At 43.7% G+C, this 15,781-nt stretch overlaps 1 protein-coding gene across 17 annotated transcripts in view; it reads right to left on the bottom strand.

Annotated features, from left to right (window-relative positions):
* The window catches only part of LOC133229693 (zinc finger protein 350), a 32,207-nt gene that overhangs the window by 13,551 nt on the left and 2,875 nt on the right, over positions 1 to 15,781 (bottom strand). For 8 of the 17 annotated variants that reach the window (XM_061386400.1, XM_061386395.1, XM_061386390.1 and 5 more), the window contains exons 2-5: positions 12,366 to 12,551; positions 11,926 to 12,052; positions 11,572 to 11,664; positions 2,578 to 9,552 (exon numbers count right to left, since the gene is read on the bottom strand). In XM_061386400.1, coding sequence (XP_061242384.1) covers positions 8,258 to 9,552; positions 11,572 to 11,664; positions 11,926 to 12,052; positions 12,366 to 12,380 — 1,530 coding nt within the window. In that variant the 5' untranslated portion in view covers positions 12,381 to 12,551 and the 3' untranslated portion in view covers positions 2,578 to 8,257. The remainder of the gene's footprint in view (positions 1 to 2,577; positions 9,553 to 11,571; positions 11,665 to 11,925; positions 12,053 to 12,365; positions 12,552 to 15,781) is intronic. The other 9 variants (XM_061386391.1, XM_061386399.1, XM_061386396.1 and 6 more) reach the window with 7 other exon arrangements.

Below are 15,781 nucleotides of genomic sequence, written 5' to 3'. Positions count from 1 at the left end.
TTAAGAGAAGATAATGACAAGAGTGTTGTGTCATAACAAAAGTTTTCAGTTAGTGTCTTGAGGAAGGTATGGGCTTAAAGGAGTGAACTGGATTTGGATCAACTGAATGAATCTGTCATCAAATCCGTGCCCAGAAGTCCATATCTGAACCTCAAGCCTACCTACTCTCCAAAGCTCCAGCCTTATGCCTCTTAACATACACTAGTCACCCCAACAAAATAAACCAGAACAAACAAAAAACATGACTCCAAGTTAAATCTGGACCATAAATCCCCCTTCACTGGCACTCTTCCCCCACCCCAGGTTTCGCCATGTCTGAGCCCCACAGTGACAAGTTCAGTTCAGTTCACTTAGTCGCTCAGTCGTGTCTGACCCTTTGCAACCCCATGAACTGCAGCACGCCAGGCCTCCCTCTCCATCACCAACTCCCGTTGTTCACTCAAACTCACGTCCAACCAGTCCGTGATACCATCCAGCCATCTCATCCTCTTTCATCCCCTTCTCCTCCTGCCCCCAATCCCTCCCAGCATCAGATCTTTTCCAATGAGTCAACTCTTCGCATGAGGTGGCCAAAGTACTGGAGTTTCAGCTTTAGCATCACTCCTTCCAAAGAAATCCCAGGGCTGATCTCCTTCAGAATGGACTGGTTGGATCTCCTTGCAGTCCAGGGGATGCTCAAGCATCTTCTCCAACACCACAGTTCAAAAGCATCAATTACTTCAGCACTCAGCCTTCTTCACAGTTCAACTCTCACATCCATACATGACCACAGGAAAAACCATAGCCTTGACTAGACGCACCTTTGTTGGCAAAGTAATATCTCTGCTTTTGAATATGCTATCTAGGTTGGTCATAACTTTCCTTCCAAGGAGTAAGCATCTTTTAATTTCATGGCTGCAGTCACCATCTGCAGTGATTTTGGAGCCCCAAAAAATAAAGTCTGACATTGTTTCCACTGTTTCCCCATCTATTTCCCATGAAGTGATGGGACCGGATGCCATGATCTTCGTTTTCTGAATGTTGAGCTTTAAGCCAACTTTTTCACTCTCCACTTTCACTTTCATCGAGGCTTTTAAAGTTCCTCTTCACTTTCTGCCATAAGGGTGGTGTCATCTGCATATCTGAGGTTACTGATATTTCTCCCGGCAATCCTGATTCCAGTTTGTGTTTCTTCCAGTCCAGCGTTTCTCATGATGTACTCTGCATATAAGTTAAATAAACAGGGTGACAATATACAGCCTTGACGTACTCCTTTTCCTATTTGGAACCAGTCTGTTGTTTCATGTCCAGTTCTAACTGTTGCTTCCTGACCTGCATACAGATTTCTCAAGAGGCAGGTCAGGTGGTCTGGTATTCCCATCTCTTTCAGAATTTTCCTCAGTGTATTGTGATCCACACAGTCAAAGGCTTTGGTATAGTCAATAAAGCAGAAATAGATGTTTTTCTGGAACTCTCTTGCTTTTTCCATGATCCAGTGGATGTTGGCAATTTGATCTCTGGTTCCTCTGCCTTTTCTAAAACCAGCTTGAACATCAGGAAGTTCACGGTTCACATATTGCTGAAGCCTGGCTTGGAGAATTTTGAGCATTACTTTACTAGTGTGTGAGATGAGTGCAATTGTGCAGTAGTTTGAGCATTCTTTGGCATTGCCTTTCTTTGGGATTGGAATGAAAACTGACCTTTTCCAGTCCTATGGCCACTGCTGAATTTTCCAAATTTGCTGGCATATTGAGTGCAGCACTTTCACAGCATCATCTTTCAGGATTTGAAATAAACTCAGGCTTAGAAGACCTCAACTCCGATGCCTTTCAGGGAAGGGTTTTTTAAAGCAATTATTTGTGATGAGGGATGCAGGGTTCATGACTTCCTACTGACTGGTTGGTGGTGAGGTAACAGTTTCAGGAAACTTCATCATCAACTTTCTAGTTCTAACCAGTCTGGGGTCTACAAGCTTGTGCTCAACAAATAAACATATCTTCCACCCCGGCAGGTGTCTGAGTTTCTGCAGAACAACTCAAAGGTATGCATCAGAACCTATGCATATCCCTTAAGGAGGAACTAAGATTCCGTGAACTATTGTTTCTTGCCTGCTTTTCCTTAGTTTCTGCATTCCCTCACTTCCCACTTTCCTAATTAGTCTGCTCTTTGGATATCCCTTAAAGTCCAGGAGATCAAAGCGTTTTTCTACAAACAAGAAATGGGGCTGACAGGGAGGGCCTTTTGTACCCAAGAGGGCCCTTCAGGATCCAGCTCACTTTCAATCCCCCTTTCCTTTGATAGTCCTCAATCCTGAGGGGAACCGGGTGGGACACGGAAAAGAAAAGTTTTGGTTGGAGAGGTCAATTATAAAGTCAGCAAGGGATTTTAGGAAGGCTGGGTTTCAAAATACAGAGACACAAACCCTCAGTCATAACCTCGATAGCTTCTCTCTTCAGAGATTTAATAGCACTGACTGCCCAAAGGGCGTATGACTAAAGCCAAGCCTCCCCAGTGACTGAACCCAAAAAAACCGCCTGAAGGCCTTCCACTGGCCTCGCAGGCCCCTCACTCCGGATCCACGTCCTGAACACTACCCACCTGATACTAAAATTCTCAAGGCTCCGGGCAGCTACCAAAGGCTGAATTCACTTCCAAAATGATTCCCATTACCATCTTGTCGAGCGCAAGTCCCTTCTCTGGCTGCCGCTAGGGACGCTTCTGATCTGGCGCGAGCTCAGAGCCTTTTGAGGTCTTGGACTTCTGGCCTCCTGCCCAGCTCTATGACGTAACGGGACCACGCCCACCGCAGCGATGCGAGAGGAATCGGTCATCGCAGACGCTAGGGTTCAGAGCGGGAACTGAAATCACCTTAGGACACTTCCTTCCCTTTCCCTCCTCGTTGTCGGTCAAACGCACCATGCTGAACAAGTTTTGAGAGACTGGACCCTATCCAAGACCGTGGTGGCGCGGGCTGGATTCTATTTTGCCTTCTGGAGCATACGGAGAGATGGCGCCCGCCAACACCAGGGAGAAGCACTATGGGGGCGGCCATCTTGAAGGAAGTGCAGTTCCGTACGGCGGAAAGACGCGAGAAGCTAGCCTTAGGGGCCGCCTTCGGAAGGTCAATGAAGTTTGTAGGAGTGAAGACAAGTTATAAACGCGGCTGTCAAAGACAAGGTGAAATCTGGAAAGGAGGTGGAGGAGGATGGAGAATGAGTAAGGTCGCTCTGAGACCTGTTGAAGGGGCGGAGCCGCCGATGCTGAAGAGCCCAGCACTGTAAACACATATACCGGGGGCGGGGAATGTGGCTGTTGCCAATTGCGAACTGAGAGGGGCGAGGCTTAAAAGGAATGCAAATATTTCCTTAGAAAACAAAGGGCAATTCCTTATAATTACATGGTGATATAAAGTATTACATTGTTTGGCATCATTCCCAAATAAAACACTTCAATATTAGCCATTATTTTACACAGAGGGGTAGTAGAGGATATTATCTGTACATCCTTTCTAGAGGGCAATTTAGAAATTATCTATACAATTTAAATCTCATTGATGCAGAATTTCCAATGCCAGGCATTTTTGTTTGGTAATTTTTTTTTAACTAGGAATAACCTGAGTGTACAATCAGCAGGTGAATAGTTGGGTAAATTAAATAGATCTCTTCAACAGAACAGTCTACAGTAGCCTTTAAAAAGTCAGTTATAGGGACTTCCTTTGCAGTGGTGATGACTATGATTCCAGTACAGCCCTGCGGGTTGATCCCTGGACCAGGAACTACAATCCCATATACCATGTGGTGTCCCCACATTGAAAATAATATAAATAAATAAGCCAATTATGGAATTACCTGTATTTTTTAAATGACTTATTGAAAGGATGAAATATTGACCTCCAGAACAGCATTCATAATATGATCCTTTGGCAAACATTACTAAGCATTTCAAAAATTGGAAGGGATTAAGAAAAACTTACAAGTTTGATTATATTTGGGGTATGGACTTGGAGATGGAATCTTCACTAAATCAAAGATTAACACAGCATCACAACATACTGCCTGCTCCAGTCTGGAAGCTCCTCAAAGTGCACAACTCTAAAATATAAGTCCTCTCCCTTCCAGACTGAATTTTCCCTTATTTTGTTTCTCGTCTAGCAGTCACTACTACACAGTAAATCAAGAATGGAGATGTGTTACCTGGATTGTAGGTTGATGTGAAGGTCAGAGGATCAACCCAAAATATAACCTATGTGTCACCATCACACTGGCCACTGATTTCTGTTAATACCATCTCAAAAATAACCCCAGAATCACTCCCTGTGCTCGCCCTCATTGCTTTACTCCATTTATATGAATTATTATTGAATTTGCCCACCACACCAGCCTCAGAAGTGATTGCCTCTCCAACCACCTCTTTTCCCATACTGCAACCATCTTTGTTATTATACTCTCCACAAAACCCTGAATTAGTTTACTGATAACAGACTAAAGCAAGATCTCAAGAGAATGCTTTTAAGGCTATATAGAGGCACACACTGAACAGATTCTCCATTATCATCTTCATTACTCTCTGCCTCCCACTTAATTCTTCCACTACTCTGCTTACTTCCAAGACTTTGTGGTCTCATAGGCTACCAAGAATTTGTGAATACTTTCCCTCCACTGAAGTCCTTGGCACACAGGAAGCAATGAGAGAATATTAGTTACTATGGCTGTTCTCTCATGAGTCATCTTAGATGTTACTTCTTCAGATAGCAGTCAGGGACACCTTCCAGGCCAGTCTCAAAAACAATAATACGATTATTAAATATAAAATTGCAACTACATTGTGGTACTAACAATAGGAAGTACAAAAGGCATCTAATAGAGAAAAAGATAACACATCAATACAAGGGATGACTGAAGATCATTATCTTTCTAGACCATCATGCTGATTTGACTGCCCTCCAAAAGGTACTATGAATTCCTCAGACAGAAACTCTGTAATATTTTTGTATCTCCAGTTCCCAGAACAAAAACTTGAATGGGTTTCAATAATGGACTATTAAATGCTAACAGGCTTCCCAGGTGGTGCTAGTGGTAAAGAACCCACCGGCCAATGTAGGAGACCTTCAATCCCTGGGTCAGGAAGATCCCCCGGGGAAGGAAATGGCAACCCACTCCAGTATTATTGCCTGGAGAATCCCATGGACAGAGGAGTCTGGTAGGCTACAGTCCACAGGGCTGCAAAGAGTCAGCCATGACTGAAGGGACTTAGCACACATCCAGAAAAGCTTTTCCTTGGGGAGGGGAAATCTCCCTCATTACTGCTGCTGCTACTACTAAGTCGCTTTAGTCGTGTCAGACTCTGAGCGACCCCATAGACGGCAGCCCACGCTCCTCCGTCCCTGGGATTCTCCAGGCAAGAACACTGGAGTGGGTTGCCATTTCCTTCTCCAATGCATGAAAGTGAAAAGTGAAAGTGAAGTCGCTTGGTCTGACTCTCGGCGATGCCACAGACTGCAGCCCACCAGGCTCCTCCGTCCATGGGATTTCCCAGGCAAGAGGACTGGAGTGGGGTGCCATTGCCTTCTCCGTCCCTCATTACTCCCTTATTATAAATTACTACTACTAATATTAGTCATTTCTCCTTTATTTCTCCTCATAGAATTTATCACTTCCCAATGTTTTATAATCCATTCACTCTCTGTCCTTCACTAGATTGTATGGTCCACTGTGAAGGCTGTTCCTTTGCCCATTTTGTTCACTGATCTTTCCTCACTGTGCAAAACAGTGATTTGCAGTGATGGTATTTAAAATGTTTCCGGAGGAGTAAATGACCCAAACCCAGGATTGCTATTGCATTCTGAGTTGGCCATAACAGGGCAAATTTCCATTGTTTTTCCTATGAGTTGGACTCACTTTGTAATTGGGATCTTCTATTCTCATGGTACTCTTGCCTGGAAAATCCCATGGACGGGGGAGCCTGGTAGGCTGCAGTCCATGGGGTCACTAAGAGTCAGACACGACTGAGCGACTTCACTTTGACTTTTCACTTTCATGCATTGGAGGAGGAAATGGCAGCCCACTCCAGTGTTCTTGCCTGGAGAATCCCATGGACAGAGGAGCCTGGTGGGCTGCCACCTATGGGGTCGCACAGAGTCGCACACGACTGAAGCGACTTAGCAGCAGCAGCAGCAGCAGCAGCAGCAGCAGCAGCATGGTACTATAGGAAAGAACTCCAGATAAAGGAGAAAGCAAAGACCCCACTTCAATGACAGTGGGAAGGAAAGAAGGAGAAGTCACCTGTCTTAAATCAGAGGATCACAGAGGAGCTGAGACTTTTTTAAACTTAGTTTTTGGCTAAATCACGTGGCATATGGGATCTTAGTTCCCAGACCAGGGATTGAACCCATGCCCCCTACATTGGAAGCATGGAGTCTTAACCACTGGACACCCAGGGAAGTTCCAGGATATTTAAAGGGCAGCTCTTCACAGGCGTCAGGCCTGTGGACAAATCTCAGGATATAGCTCCAAGTCCTTCCAGAAAGATCTTACCGACTCCCTATACACTCCACACTCTTAAAGACTAAGGCTTCTATTTCGCATTTTGTTCTATTTATTCGAGCAATCATTTTCCTTTCCTGCTTTGTCCCCTTATAATCAGTTAAGTCTCTCTGACACTTCAGACAGTCTGCTCCTTAGAACCATCTTTCCCTCCAGTGATAGAATGCATTTTGATTAGCCCATCAGTTTATTCATTCACATTCCAAATCTATATATGATAAGGGTTTTGAGTGTTTTTTCCCCCCTCTCTGCTGGGAAACAGAAAATCATGAACATCAGCACTCTACTCTCCGGTAGGAGGAAATGATGATGGAGCAGCCCACCCCGCTCTGACCATTTTGCTGTCTGTGCTGTCCAGTTTGATCTAGTGCCAGGAGTCACATGACTGTTAAGCACTTGAAATGCTGCCACTGCAACTGAGAAACTGGTTTTTTTCATCTTACTGGTATTCCGTTTTTTTAAACATTGAAATTTAAGGAAATTCACTAAAATTAAGGAATTTATTATCTCCTTGGTAGAGGTAACAAATAAGCATTTCAAAAATAATTTATTTGAAACAATGGTCCTCCTGTATAGGACAGGGCTCTATATTATCCTGGGATTAAACCATAATGGATAAGAATATGAAAAAGAATGTATATATTTGTATACCTGAATCACTTTACCATACAGCAAAAATGAACACAACATTGTATGTCAAGAAAATAAATTAAAAAAAAATCTACTTGTGTTCTATGGTGCTTAAATACCATTAAGTCCTTCCCCAATCTCCCAAATGAGGTGCTCCTTCAACAGTAAATTTTCTTTTTCCCTTGAGCCAATTACTCCATGTCTATTACATTTATTAGAAACACTTACAACCTCTCGCTAAATTAACTTGAGTGTAGAGATACACTGAGATAGACACTTGAAGATAATCCTACCACCTCAATGGTATCTCCAGGAGACCATGGGTTTTCTTTGTTTTGATCACCACAATCTCCTCAGCTTCTAGGATTGAACCAGGTATCAAGGAAGTATTTGCCAAATACTCTGTAAATGAACAGACTGACTCAACCTAAGGCTGTTGCTTGCCAAGTCTCCCTTGGCAAAATCAACTTTACCAGGTTTAAAGGACGACATCCTGGTTTTGAATTCACACTTCACCTTGGCTGGGGGTAACTGAATTGATACCAACACACCCCATATGCCACCAACTCAGTATTAGCCCTTTTGTGCTTTTTCCACATACACATTATATGCTTAAAAATTCACCTCATTTCTTCCATTTAGTTGAATTCAGGCTTCCTTCATTTGCTTTCCTAATGGTTCAGCAGATAAAGAATACGCCTGCAATGTAGAAAACACAGGAGACGTGGGTTCGATTCCTGGGTCAGTAAGATCCCCTGGAGAAGGAAATGGCAACCCACTCCAGTATTCTTGCCTGGGAAATCCCATGGACAGAGGAACCTGGGGGGCTACAGTCTATGGGGTCACAAAGAGTCAGACATGGCTAACAACGCACACCTTACCTTACCTTCCTTCATTTATTCAGCACAGTAGAACAACTGAAGTGTATCTGTTGGGTTAACATGAGATTATTCCTCTGTACCAATGCATATATTTAACTGGATGAGAACATTATGCCCGTCCAGTCTCCACACTCATACAATTTCTTACGGTGTATACTTTCAGCCACCGTCTGAGCTAGAAATTTTTGCTCAACCCTTTTCCTCAATGTGTTTTGTTTTTTCCTACTAGTTTCCGGTGACATAAAATAAAATGTAATTGACCACTGAAGGCACGACCACATTCACTGAGTTCATAAGGGTCCTCTCCTGGGCCAGGCCCCTGTTGTCTCCAGTGGGTAACCATCGGGTCACAGGCTGTCCCACTAAGACCGTGCTCCTGTTAGCCAGGAGCCCACTGATGCCGACTGGCAACTGAGGGGCCAGAGGAGGCAGGTGCATTGTCACTGTGTTCAGGTTTTTCTCCTGGAGAACGACACTGCTCTGGGGGGACTTCACTGAGGGAGGGAGTTTCTTGACTGAGTGAGTTTTCAGGTGTTTATTGAGGACCGACTTCCCTCTGAATGATTTCCCACACTTGCTGCATCTGTAGGGTTTCTCGCCCGTGTGGATCCTCTGGTGTATCACGAGCTGTGGCTTCTCGATAAAGCCCTTCCCACAGTGGCTGCATTCAAAGGGCTTCTCTCCCGTGTGAGTCCTCTGGTGCTTGATGAGACCCATTTTCTGGGAAAGCGTCTTCCCACACTCGCCACACACAAAGGGACTCGTGCCAGTGTGAATCCGCTGGTGTGCCATGAGACACGTCTTCTGGGTGAAGCCTTTCCCACACTCGGTGCACGTGTAAGGCTTCTCGCCTGTGTGGATCCGCAGATGGACCACGAGGTTTCCCTTCTGGATGAAGCCCTTGCCACACTCACTGCAAATAAATGGTTTCTCTCCCGTGTGGGTTCTCTGGTGCACATTGAGCCCTGATTTCTTGAGGAAGGTTTTGCCACAGTCGGTGCACTCGTAAGGTTTGTCCCCCATGTGCATCCTCTGGTGCTCAGTGAGCTGGAACTTTCTGAAGAAGGCTTTCCCACAGAGGTTACATCGATGGGGCTTCTCTCCTGTGTGAAGATTCTGATGATCAGCGAGCCAAGACTTCTTGACGAATGCTTTCCCACATTCACTGCACACATGAGACTTCTTCATTTGTTTAGTGTGCTGATGCTCCATGAGTTGGGACTTAGTGCTGAGGAGTTCAGGATGAAATGGTTCCCTGTCAGCATAGGGGCAGGATTTCCCATCTGCAGGAGGCTCAGCAGCTCTCTTTATTTCACAGTTCAGACTCTCGGAAAGTAAACTTGAATTTGATGTCACGCTTCTTCCATGTAAGTCAAACACATCATGATTGTGCCTGAACAGAGCTCTGCTCTGATGACCAGAATTGTCCAGTGGGTTCTGTTCAAGCCATTGTTCTAGTCTTTTCTCAACTCTCTTCTTTTGTAAGTGTTCCAGCAGGTGGCCATCAACTTTCCAGACTTCTAGGAAAGAAAAGAAGAATGAATTCCTCTATCTTTTAGATCTGGAATAAAAGGTGTTTTTTTTTTTCCTTGTGGCATGTGAGATCTTGGGGCTTCCCTGATGGCTCAGTGGTAGAGAGCTTGCCTGCAATGCAGGAGACGCCAGTGTGATCCCCGGGTTGGGAATATCTGGAAAAGCAAATGGCAGCTAACTCCAGTATTCTTGCCAGGAGAATCCCATGGACAGAGAGGCCTGGCAGGCTGCAGTCCATGGGGTCGCCAAGAGTCAGTCAGGACTGAGCAACTAATACACAGGTGGGATCTCAGTTCCCCAACCAGAGATCAAACCTGCACCTCTGCAGTGGAAGTGCACAGTCCCAACCCATGGACCACCAGGGGAGTCCCAGAATAGAGGTATTTTTTACAATACTTCGATGTGAGATGTCTTTTTAGTGATGAGCCTACAGTATGAGTGTAAATAAAGCTCTGTGTTTAATATTCTTCATATGCTGGGGGGGAAAAAGAGTCATAATGAATAAAGACAGATTTGATAACTGTCTAAATACTGTAAAATACAAGCAATCTCCTGTGAGCAGGAGACTGCAGGCTGCAGGGCCACCTCATCTACATTGTGACGGATGGACTCATTCAGTCCACAGGTCTTGACTGATGTCCACAGTGGACCAGGAATGGTGCTAGTGTTGGGGGGTCACAAACGTACTCCTCAGGTGCACAGAGCCTATGCTGTAGTGGGGTCAAACCACTTCACAGGGCAGAGACAGGACACGAAGAAAACAGCTGTAAGTTGTGAAAACTGGTGGGAAGGAGCAATGAAGAGGGAGAGGGGTGGAGGAAATCTAGGCTCAATTTGGAGGAAGATAGGCCTCCCTGTGGATCCAGCACTGGGGTTGCTGGGAGGGGGAATGAAGAAAATGATACAGCGACTTCCCTGGTGGTTTAGCAGTTAAGACACTGCGCCTCCAGTACAGGGGGCTCGGGTTCAATCCACCGTGTGTGAGTTGCTCAGTCATGTCCATGACTCTTTGCGACCCCCGTGGACTATAGCCCACCAGGTTTCTCTGTCCATAGAATTCTCCAGGCAAGAATACAGGAGTAGGTAGCCATTTCCTTCTCCAGGGGATCATTCCAGCATCACAAGCAGATTCCTTACCATCTGAGTAAGATCCCATATGTCATATGGCCAAAAAAAAATTTTTTAAGGAAAAAAAAAAAAAAGAGAAAATGACACAGCAGAGAACTGCAACCACATCTAAGTTACATCCTACATCCCAGAAAGCTGCTCCCTTTCCTAAAAGAGGAGCCCCAGCTCACAGTGGTCCATGACACAATTTAATTCCATCACAGCTGTTTTCACCCCCTGGTCATATTATTTATTTTAGATTTTGATTAAACTTATGTCTCATCCTCTTAGAATGAAAGCTCTCAGGCTATTAGTTTTCTCAGCTGCTATAACATCCCAGTTTACAATAGATTATCAAAAAAATTCATAGAGGAAGGAATCAAGGAAGCAGTCCCACATATGAAACAGACTGGGAGGTTTAGGAATAAGACAGAAATCTCTGGGAATAAGATGATATGTCATGATGATCACAGAAAGGAGAATTTTTATGTCTTAACAGGGAACATGGTTACCTGGGACTTAATGTTATCAGGATATGAGGGGAAAGAAATGAAAGCCTTCAGGAATACAATGTTAAGGTCTACAACAAATGAGAAGAAAGTTCAAAACTAGTACATACACAAAGGAATTAACTGGAAGTAGGCAACAGTTAGGGCTTCCCAGGTGGCTTTAGCATTAAAGAATCCACCTGCCAATTCAGAAGATATAAGTGACGCAGGTTCAATCCTTGGGTTGGGGAGAACCCTGGAGAAGTGAATGGCTAACTCCATCCAGTATCTTGCCTGGGGGAGCATAACATCAGGAGACAGATGGACAGAGCCTCCAATCCCCTCGCAGCTGTGGCTCTTCTCTGACAAGGTCATTTCCACAGCCTGTCCCCCTGCTGGTCTCTCACTCACCTGAACGGGTTTGACAGTGGGTTTCATCATCCATCATCCATGGTTCTCCTTGATCCAATTTGGAGAGTACCTCTGGTGTGCTTGCTTGAAAACCTGTTCATGGGAAATGACAGACTATTTAGGCCCAGTGAGTTTGCCTTGGGGTCTGTGAACACGGCAGAATGCTACATGTGAGGCCAAAACAATTTCACAACCTACAGAGTCAAGGCTTTTCTTGCAGAAGAGAGAATACACCCACTTCTCTTGGGCCAGAGAGGACACCGAGCATCACAGATGCTCCAGAGTTCTCAGAAGCTGGAAAGGAAAGGCCACTGACTGGGGACCTGGTCAGTGACCCAAGGGAGCCATCCTCACCGGCAGACACCAGGTTGCTATAGTTCTCCAGCATCACATCCCTGTACAGGGCCTTCTGAGCAGGGGCCAGGAGCTGCCACTCCTCCCACGTGAAGTCCACAGCCACATCGTCAAATGTGAGGGTTTCCTGTAAGAAGAGAGGTGTGTAATGATGATGTCATCTTGATGATATGGAAGAAATGTTAAAGGTGTTCTGCTCATTTCCACTTTACAGGCTGCACTGAAATATCCAGTAGGGTTTTTATTTTCATGTATCATTAAAGAAGCAAATGCTGAATACAATATTCTCTAATATATGTGTATGTATATACACACACATATATATATGACATGAAAAGATACACAAATTTATACTTTATGGAATAATGAAAGTGATTTTTTACAGGCCTCTAAAAATCCATTAGGGAACAAAGGAAAGAATAAAACAAATCAAAAGTCACCTGGGCCTGGATCATTTTCTTCTGTTCTCTGAAAACACCTGGTACCGTTGATGTGTCTCGTGGATCTGCTCTCAATTTCTGTTCTGAAACTTGTCTTCAACCAAGCATATCCCAAGAAAATGCTGCCACCAAATCTGTAACTTCTTCCTCCTTCAACTGATTATTTCACTCCTGGGGACTCAGGACCTTGGGTGGAGGAGAAAATTCAAGCTGAGGGTACATTTTCTCTGGGCTCGGATGCTATCGCTGCTCCTGGGTGCTCACCTTAGCCCAAGACCCACAGCATTGCTGAGTGTCCCTTCGTTTGCTGGCCCAGAAGAGTTTATTCCTCTGGCCAAGAAGTCTAAGCTTCTCACTGTGCTGGTGATATATTCTTTTATTCTGTGAACTTGAAGTGGTGTGACAGTCAAAGGAGATGAGGGAATCGAGATCCATCACAGCAGCAGGCCTCAGGGGCATGAGAATCACAAGTGGCTCTGTATACAAAAGGGACCACATGGCAGGAGAGGTCCTGAGCACTGTTTCCTTTAAACCATGTGTACTCAGGGACCTCGTCAAATGTTCTTATATGCCCCGTGAGCACGTGCACTCATTTTGAAAACCAATGCACTGGTCAAACCAGAAACGCATTCTTATAAGCGATAATGGTAATATCTTAGGAGGTTTCAAATACATAAAAATTAAAATACAAAATAATCATACATAATTAAATTTGAAGTGCTCTAAAACTACTATATTGTCCAGAAGAAAGCACAAAAGTACAAATTAACAAGAATTTGACAAACAAAAATTATATGTGGTACATACTCTTCAGTGTCATAATGCACACTAACAATTCTCTTAAAGCACATAGACTGTGGCGCTATCAGAAGAGGGAAATGTAATAACAGAAACTAGATGCTAGAATACCTCATAAAACTCAGATAAATATTTTAGGTTCTATATTTATTTAAAAAAAAACATAAATAACTTTATAACTGAGGAACAGGTAGATGGAAGAGGTTCCCAAGACAGGGTATGTGTGGAAGGGTGAGGCGTGCCCCCTACAGGAGGGTCACTCTTCCTGCATCTCCACATGTTCAAGCCAGAAGCAACTTCACTCTGATGAACACATCTAAGAAATAACATCCCTCCAAAAATCTGGGTTGAACAAGAGAACACTGTCATGAATTTCCATAGTAACATTATTCATAATAAACCAAAATGTAAACAACACACATTTCATAAATAGTTGGAAAATCATATATTCAAACAACAGAATAATATTGGAAAAGTACAGTCTTTGCTCAGCTTCAAGCTAAAAATGCCTTTTACATTTCTCAAGGGCTATAAAACAAAAATAAAGAAGTATATGTGAGAGAATGGTGGCATGGAAACCCCAAAATATTTACTATGTGGATATTTAATATTTGCCTGACCCTGTTACACAGGGGGGAAAAAAAGTATACCTATGTGCAAAAACATGAATGATTCTCACAAATATTGACCCTGACATTTAAAAAAAAAAAAAGAAAAAAAGCATGATGTGGAGAAAACTCTAATTTGAAAAGATACAGGCATCCCAATGTTCACAGCAGAACTAAAATATAATAGCCAAGACACAGATGCAACCCAAGTGTCCTTCAAGAGATGAACAGATAAAGAAGATGTGCTGTATAAATATACACAGTTGAAAATAGAAAAAACTAAATAAACTATAATGAGGAATAAATAATTATAACACCATAAAGAAAAATGCGAAAGAATAAGTTAACATTAGAAAATTGGGCCGATATTTTTCAGCAATATCATTATCAACATGAAATGATACTTATTTGAAAGAAAAAATGCTCCCCTAGAAACCCCAAAGGACATCTACATACATAGCTGGTTAGAAATGCCCAAGCTCATGTCTTAGTACTAACTCAATCACTGGCAATGGGAACTTGAAATACACGATTGACTAAGACCAGCCAGGACTTCCTAGTAAACTGGGATATGGGTGGCCTTGCCAAAGGTCACCTTGCCAGATGATTAAACAAAAAGAAGATTCTGTTACCAAATAATGTATGCTAACGTTCACGTATGTCAGGGAGGTAAGTAATGGTGCTGTTGCAATATACCGATATTAGGAGGTGAGTGCAGGTGTTGACAAATATTTTCTGCAAAAAAGAACAGACAGATTTTCAAATTTGCAGGCCAGAATATCTGTCACGACTATATTCTGCCTTTGCTATGTGAAAGCAGCACAGGCGGTACAAAAACAGATTGGCTTTGCTGGTTCAGCCTCTCGTCCTGTAGTCAACTCCTCGATTAAAAGCTAAACCAGGTCCTACAGTACAGCACAAGGAAGTATATTCAATGTCCTGTCATAAATCATAATGGAAATTAATATCAAGGAGAATGTATATATATGTGTGTAACTGAATCACCTTGCTGTACAGTAGAAATTAACCTATCATTGTAAATCAACTATACTTCAGCAAATTTAAAAAGAAAAACACACACAAAAAAAGCTAAAATACAGATGGTTTGGAACTACTGCCCTGGGATGTACAGTCTTCTGTCGCACCAGCAGAAACTGGAACCTCAACTCAACTACCAACACAACCATCCTTGGCGTCCAACTCTTCAACCATCACACACCTCTCTGTACCGGATACTGACTACACTACACACTTCCTTATTAACCCAAAACCTGGGCCAGACACCCTCATGTGATGACCCAGTCCCCGCCCACCACTGAGCCCCGAATTAAATCCCTAACCTGAATCCAATACTGCGATCGTTGTCACCGAAGAGGAAAAGTTAAAATTTTACATAACCTCCTGCTTGTTCTGCCTCTGCTTGCTCCTTGCAAAGTTTGGATCACAGGTCACGTAGTCTCAGGAAGTGGGAATTTACAATACTAGGAACTGGAGCTTATCTCACTTACCCTTGTCCTGCTCTTTGCAATTGCCCGGCCCCTGCAATCCTGCTTAATCATGCCTGTCCCTGTAAAGGTCAGGCATCCCCCTCCCCGTCTTGACCGCTGTTCCCGCGCGCGCGAAACCCCTTAGTTTAAACCACCCTATTAGCAGCTGAAGTGACTTAGCAGCTTAGCATTAGCAGCTAATGTTGCCTACTATAGTCTGTCTATAAAAACTCTATAAACCCCTTGTTTATGGCTCAGAGCTTGAAGTGTTAACTCCTCTGGGCCCACCTGCTTAGTAAACCTGAGTTCTCCAACTCAGAGTGCGGTGCTTGGTTTCTCCATTACTGGTTTCTTCAACACATGTACACCTTGCAAGCCAAGTAATCTACAAAACCCCAAGGTCTGACAACTGGAAGAGTATTGATCTCTACACAATCTAATTACACTGATTCACAGGACACGCTCCCAATCCAAACCACAGACAAACTGCACTTCTGGTTCTCCACAAATCCGGTACCCACCT

The sequence above is a fragment of the Bos javanicus genome, chromosome 18, assembly GCF_032452875.1.
Source record: "Bos javanicus breed banteng chromosome 18, ARS-OSU_banteng_1.0, whole genome shotgun sequence".
Classification (NCBI taxonomy): domain Eukaryota; kingdom Metazoa; phylum Chordata; class Mammalia; order Artiodactyla; family Bovidae; genus Bos; species Bos javanicus.
Note: the sequence above shows the minus strand (reverse complement) of the source record. Positions and strands in the feature narration are given on the sequence as shown.